The 16,379-nt window shown below is 37.0% G+C and overlaps 1 protein-coding gene across 5 annotated transcripts in view; it reads left to right on the top strand.

Moving 5' to 3' along the window:
* The window catches only part of HDAC9 (histone deacetylase 9), a gene marked incomplete at its 3' end in the record, with an annotated part of 511,771 nt that overhangs the window by 459,734 nt on the left and 35,658 nt on the right, over window positions 1-16,379 (top strand). For all 5 annotated transcript variants that reach the window (XM_080701494.1, XM_080701502.1, XM_080701500.1 and 2 more), the window contains one exon: window positions 12,716-12,800. In XM_080701494.1, the coding sequence (XP_080557620.1) occupies window positions 12,716-12,800 (85 nt within the window). The remainder of the gene's footprint in view (window positions 1-12,715; window positions 12,801-16,379) is intronic.

Genomic DNA, 16,379 nt, shown 5'->3' with positions numbered 1-16,379 from the left:
TGCATACATTTTTAATTTGAAAGAAAAATATTAGAGAGAAAATTTGATAACTCTTCGAGTGCTTTACTTGGTTGTATAATTTTAGACAGCAAAATAACCCAGAGGATGTGATTACTTAATGACTAGTGTCAACAGTGGACTGCTGTTTCAGGTCATACACAATTTAAGGTTTCCCGAAAGCTAGTGGTTCTTGTGAACCTATAATGTCAAACAGAATGTTGGATATTTTGGTGTGGCAATAAAGGAGTGTGAAAACTATGTACAGACTGTATCTATTTTACTGGTTAGTGTTCAGCTGTTCTGCCTGCACACCAGATAACATATTTTTTGCATAGTCACAGGCATTTTTAAATCACTTATTTGATTCTAAATGCTATAGAGACATTTGGTTTTGATATTTACATTATGAAAGCTAACACAGAGTAGATTATGGACCTTGGTTTAGTGGATGATCAACCCGCCCATAAAGAAATGCCACCTCTCTGCAAAAGTAAACTACCTTCTTGACTGTGCAGAAGGAAACTGTGGATTTCTGTGGCTCTTTTTGGATGTACCCATCCAAATGAAACTCTCTTTCAACTCTTGTGAGTTATTACTGAAAAGTACATACTCTGAATGCCATCTTGTTTCTGTGAGTTGGCCAACTTCATTTTAATTGAGCATAACCTAAAATTAATTCATCATGGAGTAAAAGAAAGGAAGTTAATCAATGTTTTTCTGTTTTTTTATTTTTTTTATTTCTATGTGGATCATATTAAAATGGCATACATTCAGATTATGCTTGGTGCCCTCTCTCCCCTCCACTCCCCCCCCCAAACAATGAGTGTCCAGGTTAACCATGCTACATTCATACTTTTAAACATATTCAGATATAGCTCCTCTATTTATTTAATTTCTGTTGTTTGTTTTTGTAGTGCTGAAGAGTGAACCACAGAGGCATTTTCCTTCTATGTTACATCACTACCCTTTTCATTTTTTATCTTTGAAACAGGGTCTTTTTAAATTGCTGATGATGTCCTCGAACCTGAGATCCTCCTGTCTCAGTCTCTCAAATATGGGATTACTATTATGAGCCAAGCCTATATTTTTTCACATAGTTTTTTAGGGACATAAATAAGAATATCATTTCCCACAAGAAACTTTAAAAATAACAGAGTTGATATATTAAATATTAAAAGATAAATTTTGTTGTGTCAGGTCTATCAATGTACAAAAGAACAAAGCCAAGAGAAAAAAGGATTTTTTTAAGATGAAAAATGAAAGAAAAATACAAGTGTGCTGTACATTATAATTCATTTGGAAAAAGGAAATGAAAATGTAATACTTGGAACAAGTCAAAAGACAAAGAGTTCTTCTCACTTTCATTGACAATATAATTTATAATGCAGGGCCTTTTTTTTTTCTTTTTTTGGTACTTTTCTCCAGGTCAAAGATCATCATGACTACACTGAAGTTTTAAATTTCATTTCTTTAGAAAAAACAATATAGGGCAGATTGTATCTACCTCACCATTTTTAAAAAGTCCAGTTTTCACAGCAATTTTATGTGGTAAACGCTAGGTCAGAAAATTTAAAAAGACGTCTTTCAGATACCAATTATTGCAATTTCAAATCCCAATTTCCCTCCAAACCTCCTTTTCAAGTGATTAATATAGCAATTATAACTTATTATCTGGGGTTTCGCTTTTACAAATAACAAAATGTACCAAAGCTTGAGCTCAAAACATGGGCAGAATCAACTCTGGCTTTTCAATGTTGAACGTGCAATTGAACTCAAATTAGAAAGGTCACGAGGGCCTTTGTGAGGGACTCTGCACTTTGTCAGATGTATTTATTCATGTGCAGAGGATTAGAATTCATAAACATTTTGCCAGTTTTTTTAATGCTATTTTTCCTTGTTGTTCTTGGCTAGACCATGTCAATACAGAAAAATACTCCTTCTTAGGGCTGATTATCACAAAATAATATGTATTACATAGCCCAAAGGAACTGTAAAATCAGCAGTAATTGTTGGCTCTGCACCTCTGTGTAGACACGTAGATGGGTACCAAAAAACTTGATTTTTCAAACTCAAGTCATCTGAGTATTACATCCAAAACAGGCATTTTCTTCTTTTTAAATGTTTTTTATCTTGAAAATGATCTACTTAGCAAAATATCTCTTGACTATTCTTTTAAGAAATATGTACAAGGTCAGTCAAAATAATATACTATTGGATTAAAACTAATCTGAGCATGGTACAGGAAATTCCCAGAGGCAACTGATTTTGAGGACATATCAGAAGTCCATCTTTTCTCTTTTTATTGGCAAAAGTTAAAACTTAGACTTATCAGTTTAATCATTATATGATGAATATGTTTGAACTTTATCAATGAAGCACTTAGAAACCTCATCTTGAGGTTTGCAAGAAATTGCAGTGAATGTCTAAATGTGAATAGCCACCTAGTTTTTAGAATTAGTAATAGAAACATGTGTGCCATTTCCCGAGGATCTGATTCTGGCCATCTGTATTAGAGCTAATTGGCAAACTGTCAGTGGCTTTCGGACTCCATTTACCTACCATTATGCAAAGCCAATTAGTGACACCCTGGGTTGCTTCCTCTGAGAGAGAATGGTCCCAAGAGGTGAGAAAAGGTTTAAGCTGTTGCCATTCCTGTGTAATCTAAAAGGAAAACATTGGAAACTTTCAAACAAGTCAAGGAAAGAGAAGACATGTAGTAGTGGATGCCTTGAGTACTGAGTTGAGAACATAGTCACCTGTCAAAACAGAATGAATGATGGCTAGAGATGGGGTGACCCATATTGTCTTAGATCTAGAAAATGGTACGGCTTCTAGGACTGATAGTGTGGTCCTTAACTGGAGAGTATGGAGCATGTTTTCTGTTGATCATCCTCACACTTTTCCAAGTTTGGCTTCTGATTACTTTTTTTTTCTTTTTTTTTTTAAGTTTTCTTTTGTCAGTCTCCTTCCTTCCTTTCTCCTTTTCCTTTTAATAACCACTGTCTCCTGTTGCATATGCTCAGCTGCTTTCATTTGACTTGAATTTCACAAACAGTGGTTGAACTTAGTGATTGTATTTGTTGATAATCTTTTTAAGATGACTTCTTGCTGTAGAGCTGCTGGAGAAAGTCTCTTGAATTTACTCTGGTGAGTGCTGACAACCACCCTGAGGTGAACTCCTGAGATGCTGGTGTCCAAACCGCTCATTGGGGGGTTGTTTGCATTGGATTTTGAATAGGAACGTTGTTTTGCCATCTTTTTATCCATTAGATTATGTATGGTTGAAGTTTATTCCGTTGGGGAATTGGTGTGAATCTGGGAAAGCTTACAAGCCCCTAAATAGTTGCCATTCATGAGTAGAAGAGAAACAAACACTGGAGAAATGGATGATATGGTAGAACCGTGTTTTTTCCATGATCTTCTTTTAGGTGTGAAAATCAATCTATACTTTGAAAGGGAACATGTGGATAATCTAAAAAGGGAAAAACTGTTTTGGAAGATTATTAACTGAAGATACCTCTCAGAATAGATATGGCCTATGTTTGATGTTGCATCTTTTATATTCAACATTGCCCCTGAGAAGCCAAGCCTCTCTTGGTGTAAATGCCAAACAGACCATAAGTAGCTGAGTAATTCAGAACGATATTATGCACATCTTCCATACTATCTGTCATTAGGATTTTCAGGAGGTATTTAAAGGAATGTGGATGTGGTCTAAGAATCTGGACATATGGGTTATGGTTACCAATAAGAGAAAGAAAGCATTCCTTTTTGATAGTGAAGCAAACGTCATGGTATTCACTTGCCTGTCCACTCACTGAATAGACTTCTACGGGGCATCTCATCTATGTTGTGCCCACAAATTCTAATAAACATAAAAGTAATAAAATAAAGGTTCTTTGGGAATGTAAGATAGTATTATTTAGTTTTTAACTACAGGATTGAGGAACATTATTGAAGGAGCAACATTTAATTCTGTGAATAAAACATGAGAGAGAGAGAGAGAGAGAGAGAGAGAGAGAGAGAGAGAGAGAGAGAGAGGATGCGTGCGCGTTTGTGTGGCGCTGGGGATTGAACCCAGATCCATTCTACCTCTGAGCTATGCACCCAGCCCCGTGTTTTATTCTTTGTTTTTGTTTTTGAAACAGAGTCTCACTAAGTTGCAGAGGTCCTCACTAAGTAGCTGAGGCTGGCCACGAACCCAGATCCTCGTATCTCAGTCTCCTAAGTACTGGGATTACAAGTGTGCACTGCCACACCCAGCTAAAACATGAGCTTTTGACAAACTATTATGTAAGGAAAAGATGTTATGCATAGTGGGAAACATAAAGACATAAAAAATGTTCCAGAATTATGAGTGTCTCTATTTGGGCTTGTGGTTTGTGTAGAGGAGAAGGCAAGCAGTAAGCCTGGATTCGTGGAATGAAATACCAGAAGGAGTTAGATAGATTTTTGTGCAAAATATGGAAGCTTTGAATAAAAGAGCCTCTGCTTTGGGGTAATATCACCACAACCAAAACAGCTGCAACAACAGCCACAGAGTATATGATTTTTAGAGATAGCAGAAGGTCATTGAAGAAATAATAATTGAGAAAAACTTACCCTAGTTTATCAAGGAACAAAATTATACTTTATCAGTAATATGGTGCACCTGATTCTTGATGGCCTGTGAACATCAACTGTATGCATCTCTACTCAAGTCTGAGTTCAGTGACAGTAGAGTGAACGATTAAAACAGGCCATGGTGGGAGCATTCATTCATATGTCAGAAATCAGCAAATGCCAAATGAGGGCTATTTTATGTACAGTGAGCTGTTAAATATTTCCTAGCACACCACTGCTACATGATATCAAACAAGTACTCTTAATGGAAAAAAAAACCATCAGAAAAGGATATGGCACAAAAATCTCTTTATTAAAACAAAATAAAAGGAAAAATTTTAAAGCATGAACATTACATCAAAGGGAATAAATATAAAAAAATAAATGAGAGAGCTGACCATGGTGGCACATGCCTGTAATTTCAGTTCTTGGGAGGCTGAGACAGGAGGATTATAGGTTTGCAGCCAACCTCTGCAACCTTGTTAGACCCTCCACAGCTTAGTTCTTACTAAAGAACCCATTCCAAAATAGAAAAAAAAATGGGAGTGGGGTATAGCTCAAAATTAATGAACCTCTGAGTTCAATCCCTAGTACCAAACAAAGGAGAGGGGAGAATATCAAGAATAAAAGAAAGTGAAACATGAAGATTTATGAGGCATAACTGTTAAATTTAACTTATTTGTAGAAATGGGGCAATGTTTTGAGCATATGATATAAACTAAACTATCTTAAAACAACTGATAGGCAAACTATGGGTAGTATGTTGGAAACTACCTAGCAAAATTATTGAAAGACCACTTTTGAATATAAATATTAAAAGCACGTAGTTTTTAATAAATATCATATTTCCTTAACTTCACTGTGTGGTTAAATGTTTTCTCATTAGCCTGTACATCTTACTTACTCCAATGGTTAAACAGAAATATGGTAGTTTGATTTGTCTCACAAATTGCATTCAGTATCCACTTTCCAACAGACTCCCTATTCCTCCTTCTCTTCATTTGTAGCTTTATTTTTAATTACTTAGCTCCTTATTGCCATAGGTGTTTTAAGTATGTGATGATGTGCAAACTTTTCAGAGTTAAGTTTCAAGAAAACTATGGGGTATCCTTGGGGTTGAAAGAGGATAGAAGCATTTCTTCGTAGTCTTTCTTCTTTTATTCATTGGCTAGTGTATTGTGTAGCTGACACTTTTCCCTTAACCCATAGCAATTTGGAGTAAGAATCAGTTAATATAACAAAGGAATCCAGCCCATTGTTACCTCTTATTTGAGAAATCTCCTCAGTATCTCATGTGAGCCAAGATGGCACTTTCGTCCTACTGCTCTAGACCTGTCGGACTTACTCAGCTGCTATGAAACAAGGAGGTTGGTACACACGTAGGAAGGGCGCAGGCACACCCAGTCAGAAACATCTCAGTGGTCTCTCATTATAGTGACTTCATCATCAACAGAACCCACCTCCTTTGCAAGGTTTTGTCCTCTCCAATGTTTGGTCAAGGATATTACTGACTTCAAACAAGAGGATTATTTTAAGAACGACTGACTCATACATCACAGTACAGGTAAAATTATAACCAGATTTACTTACAAAACCAAATTAAACATAACAACTAATTGCAAACATTTCTAAGACAATTATTTAAATGAAGTTGAGTTTAATCCATCAATCCTTCCTCCTTAGGGAAATGGTAACAATTCATCAGCGTGGAAGGACAAGTTATTATCACAATCCATTTCTATTGTCCTCTTTTTCTTGATCATCATATTCTTCCAAAGTCCCGTAAGATTGTTCAATCTGACAACTAACACATTTTTGCATTTTTGTGTTCATTGGTTTGAGTGTTACAAGGAGACTTTCAGCTCCTTTTCAAAGTGAATTGTGGCCTGCATCTAAGAATATGACTTATTGCTCTTGGTGCAAAATATATAATTTCACTTTGTTTTGAGAGGCACCAATATGTAGGGGAAAAGACCGGGTCTGATCAGAAGAGCCAGACTTTGCCTCCCTGTTCTTGTATGTCAGAGAGCATATTCATTACAGAAACTTCTACAAGCATGAATGAATACCTCAGTGGTATATCACAAGAGATCACATATATAGCCATGAATCAGGTCAAGAAATAGAATAATGTCAGCACCTCCAAAGACCCTCTATTCCCTTTTCCTACCCGTACGCCTTTTTCTTTTTTGAAAGAAATCAACTTTCTGATATCTAATAGTACATTTTAACTTGCCTATATCTGAACTCTATATTCAGGAAACTTTACAATATGTATTCCTTGGTTTCTAACTCTGTTTGCAACCATTTGTCTATATGACATCTTTATTTTTGCAGTTAGCTATAATTTATTCATTTTCATTTTTGCATAGTACTCCATTTCAGATCATTTTTTCTAAGAAAATTCTATAGTTTATTTATTCTATTTTTATTGACATGGACAGTTTTTTTAAGTTTTGGAGCTATTTGTGCAGAGCTATGATAGTGAAATATGGAAAAATGTTTTAGAAATAAGAAACAAGAAAGATACTTACTTTCATTGCTTCATGTCAACCTCGCAGTGTGGATCCTAGTAGTGCAATAGGGTAAGAAGAGAAAATAAACTCTAAAGATTGGAGAGGATAAGCTCTTATTATTCACAGATTACGTGTTATCATGTATGTAGATAATCTATAAAGCTATATTCATTTAAATAAAAATCAATGTTAGCTTACCAAGGTTGATAGTCAATTGAAATTTAATTAAAAAATAAAAACTATTTAAAGTGTTAAGTAAAAGTCAATTACATCTCTACATACCAACCTATAGCTGTAGGAATTGAAGTTTTGAATTATACTGACTTTATATAACAAGGTAACATTATGTAAGCATTTGGATCAATTTGTCTCTTCTCCTTTTATGAGAATTCTGTACTATCTTTATAAGTCTCTATAAAGTTATTTTCAACATGCTTTAAAATAAATTGCATATAAATTACACACATGCACACACACATAGAGATAATTTACAAAAGCATCATATGTATCATATACCTAGAATAAATCTATGCATAAAAAAGGCCCTATGCATAAAACTGTAAAATATTTCTAAAGAAGTTGACAAGCATCTAACTAAATTAAAGACTATGCCACCTATGTGGGTTAGAGGTCTAGATGTTTTGGTGATCAAGTGGATTAAGGATTAATTTCAGAAACTTTTACAACCTCGTCCTCTTCTGTCTCCATACTCTTGCTTTCATTCACACTCGGTGAGGAGTGATTTTTTTTCTTTTTTAACCACCAGGATTGCCATTCTGCCTCTGCCTGCTCCAGATCTTTGTTTCTTTTCCATTTTCTTAAATATCTTCTCGGTGGTAATACTCATCTCCATGTTGTGCAAACCTGCCAATGTAAAGGAGAGGAGAGAGTAACTATCTGGAACTAAGGCCAATTCACCTTAGGAAACAAAAGGAATTACCACTATTTTTTCTAATATGGCACCTTAAAACCATCCTTTGACTACAACAGGCATCCAGGAGGAAGAACTTGTTTGTCAGTTGCAGAGAATGAAGAAAGGCTACCTCTCTGTGTTTGCCTTCAATCAATCCTTTCTCTATTTTTTCCACTTTTTTGGAATGCTTACTATATACTAGATTCTATATTTGTCTTTGTGTGTGTGTGTGTGTGTGTGTGTGTGTGTGTGTGTGTGTGTGGTACTGGGGTTCCTGGAAGCCCTTCTTTCTACCTCCGGGCTACAATCCCAGACCTATTTTTTTATTTTTATTTGGAAACAGGGCCTCTTAAGCCAGAGCAGCAGGCTTCAAACCTGCGCGATCCCCCTGTCTCCATCCCCCAAGTGCGGGGATTACAAGCGTGCGCCACCACGCCCCGCTATATTTGTCTTTAAATGGCTCACAATTAGAGAATGGTAGCTTTGGCTGACTATGCTATAATGCTTTTAGTATATAGGAATATTTGTTGAAGAGATGCCACACAGGTGGAAGTAATTTGCTCTATCAGAGAGGCTTATGGAGAAAATTATATTTGTGCTGTTCTTTTTTCTTTTCTTCTTCTTTTTTTTTAATTTGGTGGTATTGGGGTTCCTGGAAGCCCTTCTATCTCCGGGCTACACTCCCAGACCTATTTTGTGTTAGAAACAGGGTCTCTTAAGCCAGTGCGGCTGACTTTGAACCTGCGTGATCCTCCTGTCTCTGCCTCCCAAGCGTGGGAATTACAAGCGTGCGCCACCATGCCTGGCCTGCTGTTCTTGACCTAAAGAATGACTGTAAGCAATGATTGTGATTAAGATTGATAGGTAACAGAGCTAGATAAGAGCTTCGTTTATTACGAGTCTGTGTTCAAATTATTTAATGCATCATTTTGCAAGAATATTTTTTATTGAGCCAGGCTTGGTGACCCATGCCTTTAATCTCAGTAGTTGGGAGGTGGAGAAAGGAGGATTGTAGATCTGAAGCCAGTTTCAGGAACTCAATGAGACACTATTTCCAAACATAAAAACATATATCTTTATATATCTCTATATATCTATATCTACATCTCTATGGCTGGGGGATGTAGCTAAGAAATAGAATTTCCCTGAGTTCAATTCCCAGTACCATCTCCCCCTAAATACTTTTATTGGTACATTTTAAGTATACAACATAGTGAGGGTCAATCATAGTAAGGGTCAAAGGGATACATGCCCACAAGTCTTGTGTGTTTCCCTTCAGATCCCATCCTGCTACTACCACTCTCCATGAGTGAGACTGTGAGATCGGTAGTGATAGTTTCATTTATGGACATAGTATTATTTAAATTGCTTCCTTCATCTTAATAACTTTATGATAACTATCAGTACTGAAAAATTTGCTCATCAGAGATGACATTATGGATGTATAATATTTATTACATCTGTATCTGCTTTATCTTACTATAACTTTTTGCATACAAAACTACTCTGGTTAGCACAAGTGTCTTTCTTATTTATTTTTAATAATTCTAACTAGCCTCAGTAACCAACGTTTCTGCTCTGTCTTATCAGCCAAACTAAATACTTAGCGTAGCTTTCCTGTACATTCTTTCTGAACCAGAATCATGAAAAATATTTATTTAATATTATTTAATTACTTAGTTACTGGATTAATAATAATGACCAATACTCATAAATTTTTATTAAATGGATGCTTCAAGCTGATGGTTTTAGTACTTATAATTGTGAGCGAATAAACACAACTCAATTCTGTGTTCCCTCCAGACAAGGTTTTAATTTTATGAAAACAGACTCTAAATGCTGCTTGCCTCCTTGCCAGATGAGAATATTACCAGTTGCCTTTTCTGCAGAGTTACCAGAGGAAAAAATAGAGAACCTGCATTGAGAGATTTCTGAGTTCACTCTATCTGTGTGGATATACTCAAAATGAAACAAATTGGGGCAATTTACTAAAAGTTAAATCCTCCAAATGCATTCAACTAAAACAGGCAGGGAAATGGTTTGGAGAGTGAAATGATCAATTTAATTGCCTTAATTCTCCATTAGCTTTTATAAGTAGGCACACCTTTATCGAGTCTAATTGAAGATTCAAAATGAGTTTAGGAGTATTTGTATTTTTATCCTAAACCCACGTATAACATCTGCATAACCCAGATTTTTTTAAAAAAAATATAGCTCAAGCCAGGTGCAGCAGTGCATATTTTTAATTTTAGTGCAGGTTGAGAAAGGAGGATCATGGATTGGAGGCCAGCCTCAGCAATTTAGAAAGACCTTATTTCAAAACAAAAAATAAAAAAGGTCTGGAAGTAGGTTCAGAGGTAGAACACCTTTTATTTCATTGCTCAGTACCAAAGATATAAAAATAACCTACAGAGCTCAATAGGCAATTGTACACAAGTTACTGTTTCGCATCTGTGATCTGCTTGATCAGTAGTGTTTTTTTCCCATTGACGGGCACTTTTCAATTTTTCAGTATTTCACTTCTTCACAGGAAAACTTTTTAAAGAACAAAATATGTTGACATCACTTTGTGCTTGCGTTCTTAAAATTTAATAGAGTGATGTTTCTAAATAATTTATTAAGAAAATCTACCTGATTTCTATGTATTTGTTTCTTTTACTGGGAATTGAACCCAGGGACATTCTACTACTGAGCTACTCCCCCAGCCACATATATAGATGATTAGATATAGATATAGATTAGATATAGATATAGATATAGATTAGATATAGATATAGATATAGATATGTACTGGGGGTGGAACCCAGGGGCCTTCCTACCTCTGGGCTGTACTCCCAGACCTATTTTTTATACTTTATTTGGAAACAGGGTCTCACTAAGTTGCTGAGAGCCTCACTAAGTAGCTTAGGTGGGCTTTGAACCTGCGCGATCCTCCTGTCTCAGCCTCCCAATCTATTTTTTATTTTGAAACAAGTTTTCACTAAATCACGGAGGGCATCACTGAGTTGCTGAGACTGGCCACAAACTTGTGACCCTCCTGTCTCAGCCTCCCAAGTACTGGAATTACAGGCGTGCATTATAGGTCTCTCTGATTTCTATTAAAAATTATTTTCGCTAAGCTCTGAGAAAGAAGTCAAAGAGAAACTTATTTATGAGTGAAGTGGTTCAGTCAACCCTGTCTAATTCTTGAGTAAGAATTTTCCAAGGAACCTTCGGTTTTATGATTCAGTAGTTCCCCTGAGTTCAGAGGGCGTTACAGGGTAGCATATTCTCAAAGATATGATCTGAAATACCAGCTTTTGAAAAAATGACTTTAACAAAGTTTAAGAGTTTAAGATTTCAGAAACTTTTCCTAGCACTGAGCTGTGGTGGTGATGTTTTTCCCCTCTCACCAAACTGTATTGCACATAAACCTTTTGATGTTTTAAAGGTTTTTCTTTGGCAGCTAAGAAAAACACTCTGGAAAGTTATATTTAGTGAATTTACCCATTTATAAATATCCCTGAGCTAGTCTGTTTTCCCATGGCATCTGGAAGAAAGGTGCTATTGTTTGAGATTCCATGATTGAAGTATAGGATAATCAATTCAGAGAGACCCTGCGGGGAAGATTCACTAGCATATGCTGTGGAAACTTGTAATCCCTGAGTTTTTTTTTCTTCTTCTTCTCTTTTTAGTTTTTCCTACACATGAAGAGACACGGATGAGCTCATACTTTGGTACCTCTAGTGACAGCAGCCCCATTTGTGCTTCATTAGAGTTTAACCACTCTATTTGTATTTGAGACTATGAACTTTAAGTTTTCTAGGAAAAAATGCTTTTTTATTTAATCTTTTTGTTACTATTATTTCCCTGGTGTTCGGGATCACACTGGCTAGACCGGTGTTTTGTTTGCAAACATCCCGCAATGTGCCGGGCTCATCACCGAGGCATTCCCGTGCATGCCTCCTGACAAGTATGAACCATAAATTATTCAAAGCTCCTCTTCATTTCTTGCAAAGCACTGTTTGCTTCTCCATGAAAAATCAGTGTAATTCCAAAAGATCAAGATAGATTTTCAGGAAAGGAATTTATTTGTCCTGCACTTATAGGCAGACATTATCAGAGTTACAAAGAAAGTCAAAATGAAATGAAAATGTACAGTTATTTACCTCTGGCTTCAGTGGAATCCATTTTGACTACTTTCTTCAGTGGCAGGTGAATAGGAGCAGCTGTCTTGTGGCTTTCCATTTTTATATGTTCAAATGTGTAAAGTACTTAGATATTAAAACACCGCAAAAGTATGGAAAATGGATTGCCTGCTCTGTCCACTGTGACCTCCTGAGGTTTTGTTTGCAGGGCCCAGCTGCATGCACAGACATGATGGAATTTGGTTTGTGAGGAACCTACAAAAATGACACAAATAATTCAGATTCTGAGTGACTAATACATAGACATGCACCTGCTTCAGGGACTTCACAGATTAATCTCATGACCAATAGAAAGACCCTTGGAATTTAATTATATGAATACAAAACAAAAAATAAAACCAGCTACACTTTGAGAACTGATATCAGCAAATTGTTAAGCATTTCTTGGGGTGAGCTTTTCCTGATGATTAGGCTTTTCAATTTTTTTTTTTGCTTCTATGATACTTACTATAAAGTCATAATATTCTGCTCATCCTTAATATTTACTATTCTTGCAGCTGGAGCCACTTGCCGAAGATATGACACACCAAACCCTGAATATGAATGCCGTTACTTCTTTACAGAAGGTCACTGAGATTCAAAGTAGGTCATTAAAATTTCTTAAGAACATCTCATCAGTAAAACTATTTGAAATTATATTGGGAATTGCAGCACAAAAAGCACACGTAGAATTATTTTATTTTGCACATATGTTCTTAAGTTGATCGCATTATTCTTAATATGACAATCTTATACTGATGGCATAAGTCAAACATTAGGTTTATTCTATTTTTTGGTACTGGGGATTGAGCCCATAAACATACTACCTTTAAGCTTCATCTCAGCCCTAATTTTATCAAGTATTTTAAAATAGGGTCTTGCTAAGTTGTTAAGGCTGGCCTTGAACCTACAATCTTTCTGTCTCAACCTATCAATACTGGGATTTAGAATTATCCCAGTATTTTAATATACTAGATTTAGAATTCTTTTTTTCTTACATTATCTACATATGTAGATTTTTTCCATTTCTGTCACTAAGTATTTACTTGGAACAACAAAATAAATGTAGAATTGTGGTTGTTCAGTCCAATCTTAAATAAGAGTAATCTCCTAGTAATGTTGAAATTTGGTTTTAAACTTGGACGGAGAAGAAAATATAATGAGAAGCCTCATTATGAGAAAATCCATCTTAATAGAGTAAGTCAAAGACTCTTTATGTCTAATTCTCTTCACATACATCTAAACTCCACACACTACAAATTAACATGAAGGCCAGCGTGAAGAGGAAAACCAAAGGGCAAAATTGTGTGTTAAGGATGGTCAAAAACACCCTTAGGTTTGCTACCCATCAATGCATTTTGCAAACACCACTAGAGAAGCCGCTTCCGGCATCTCTGAAAGCCTTGCCTCTACCTGCTCAGTGGCCATTTGGAGAATTGAGTGCCACTGGAGTTTTATTACCCATTGCTCTGATACTTTATTTCTGAATCATGTCATGTGTACCCTGAGAATCATCCTCACCTTACTTGATCTCACTCATGTCTGGATTGTAGGCCATGTTTACCCCATTAACATGTTTATAAGAGGAATAGATTATGAAATCCAAAAGTTTCAGAGAGCAGAAAAATAAACATTCCAATACTGGGGAAGCAAGATCTCTGAGATAAGATAAAATAACTTTCAAAAATCCAGAAGAGAAGACTAGAGACGATTTATACACTTGCATAGAAAACCCTGGCCTTTTCCTAACTGTCTCATTTCCACAAAAGGTGGCTCAGGAGGATCTGCGCCCTTCTCAATAGAACTGAAGGCGAGGAATCTTCAAAGGACTTTTGTCAATATTATCTTCCTGTTCACCCACATCCAATACAATGCCCCCTTCCCATCATGGATTATATAAAAACATCTGTCTTTATCCACTTTGTTGTCTGTTATTCTGAGCATTCTCTTGTAACTATACTCCCAAATATTAATGTTAATATTAATAGGTGTTGTCCTAGTGTACCTTCTGAGCATATCACTTCAGTAAGCATCTCGAGAACTTAATCTTTAAGTGTCCATCAATTATGAAGGTGCAGAGGGCATCAAGGAGTTGACAGTCCAGTTGAGTGGGAGACAGTAAGGCTGATAATTGTAGTACAGTGCTTATGGATGCACTGGGGTCATGGAGAAGGGACAGCATCTTTCTTTAGTTCCTATCACTGGGGCAAGAGATGCCAGAGAGCGTGGAAAATCCAAGGAACTCTTCTTAACAGTGATAGCCTGAGCTTGGAATAAAGGGCTAAATAGGATTTGGGGGTACTGCAGAAAGCAGGATAAGGAGCCAGGCATGGTGCAATTTCAGTATTGAGAAGCTGAGACAGGAGGACAGCAGGCTCAGTGCCAGCTTCAGCAAGTTAATGAGACCAGTAGCACCTTAGGGACATCCTGTTTCTGAATGAATAAACAAACAAACAAATAGGTGGGGGGGTGTAGCTTAGAGAAGGTAGAATGTCCCTGGGTTCCTTCCCCAGTAATACAGAAACTTAAAAAAGAGTGGAAACACTTTAAAAATAGTACAACAAGCAATCTAGGTGTGAAAAGCCACTGTCTAATGTGTGCCTCTTTCAGAAACTCTACCACTGCCTTTTGGGTTGGATCTACTTTCCTAGTAATAACTCTTTGCTAACATAGCTTTTACCCTTTTACCCATGATATTTTGAAGTGCCCCGCAACGTCCTGTCTCATCAAGAAAATCTGTTTGGCTCCTGAAAAGAATTCACTTCACCATCAGAACTCGCTATAAGCAACTCCTGCTGCTCTGGCATGTGAAGCCATCTTTTGCTCCACACTGGGTTTCATACCACCCAACAGAAACCACTTCCCCATTTAAAAGTCCATGTTCTCTTAAACTTATATTGAGCATCCCACTCCACTTACACATCCCTTGATTCTATGGCTTCTCAGCAATAATATAGAGATTTGGTCAATGGTACTTTCATTTTTCTTTGTTTTTTTCTGTAATTCAGTTCTTGTGCATTTTAAGGTCTCTTAGACCTGGTGTCTTCATTCATGATAATCAGCAGAAAACAGAAATAATACATTTTCTTTTTTTGTTTTGTTTTTGTGGGTTTTTTTTTTGGGGGGGGAGCATCTGGAGATGGAACCCAGGGGCATTCGACCTCCGAGGTACACCTTCTGCCATATTTTTTATTCTTTATTTTGAAACAGGGTCTCACTATGTTGCAGAGGGCCTCACCAAGTACCTGAGGCTGTGCTGCGAATGGTGGGATTACAAGCATGAGCCACCAAGCCCAGCTAAGAATAATATATTTCCATTCCTGGGTGTCCTTGTAGAAAAGGCTGGCATTAGGGAGGAAGTCCAAGGTGTATGTGAGATTAGAAATTAAAAGTAGGTATATTTGAATGGGTTGGGATTTGAATAACTCTTTCTTTTACTTTTTCTTTTCTCTCTTTCTCTCAGTTCTCCTCTCTCTCTCTCTCTCTCTCTCTCTCTCTCTCTCTCTCTCTCTCTCTCTCTCTCTCTCTCCCCTCCACCCTCTCTCCCTCCCTCCCTCCCTCCCTCCCTTTCATTCATTTGTGGTACTGAGGATCAAACCCAGGGGCATTCTACCTCTGAGAAAAATTCCCAGGCTTTCTAGTTTTCTTTTTATTTTCAAGCTGGCTTCGCTAAGTTGCTGAGACTGTCCTCAAACCTGCAATCCTTCTGTCTGAGCCTCCCAAGTCCTGGGATTACAGGTGTGTGCCACTGCACCCTGCTTTAAATATCTCCTGAATCATAAAGGACCAAAGTTTGGATGAAGGGGAGCTTGTCCTGAAGAGCCCCACCTTCTGTGTCCAGGATGGGTGATGAAGCAGGCACTGTGGTTTGTCCACCCAGCAACCAGGCACTTCTCATACCTGCTCAGGAGGAGTTTGGCTTACTCATGAATCCTTACCAGGTAGAATGCAACTAGGGGAAAACTATCTTATCTCCATCTTTAAAGGACTTTTCTTACTCTGAGGCTGAGCTAGTCAACCTACTTAATAGTGATTGTCTAGGAATGGGTACCTTCCCTAGTTATGACCAATGAAAATAAAACCTGACCTGATGAGCCTTCAACTGATGTGGTCACATAGGCCTTACACTTAGAAGGGCCCAGGCTTGGTGTTCTTGTTTCAGCCCACCTCCCCATTGAAGTT

This window comes from Muscardinus avellanarius, assembly GCF_963383645.1.
Source record: "Muscardinus avellanarius genome assembly, chromosome: 9".
Classification (NCBI taxonomy): Eukaryota; Metazoa; Chordata; class Mammalia; order Rodentia; family Gliridae; genus Muscardinus; species Muscardinus avellanarius.
The sequence above is the reverse complement of the archived record's forward strand: the minus strand, read 5'-3'. Positions and strand labels throughout refer to the sequence as shown.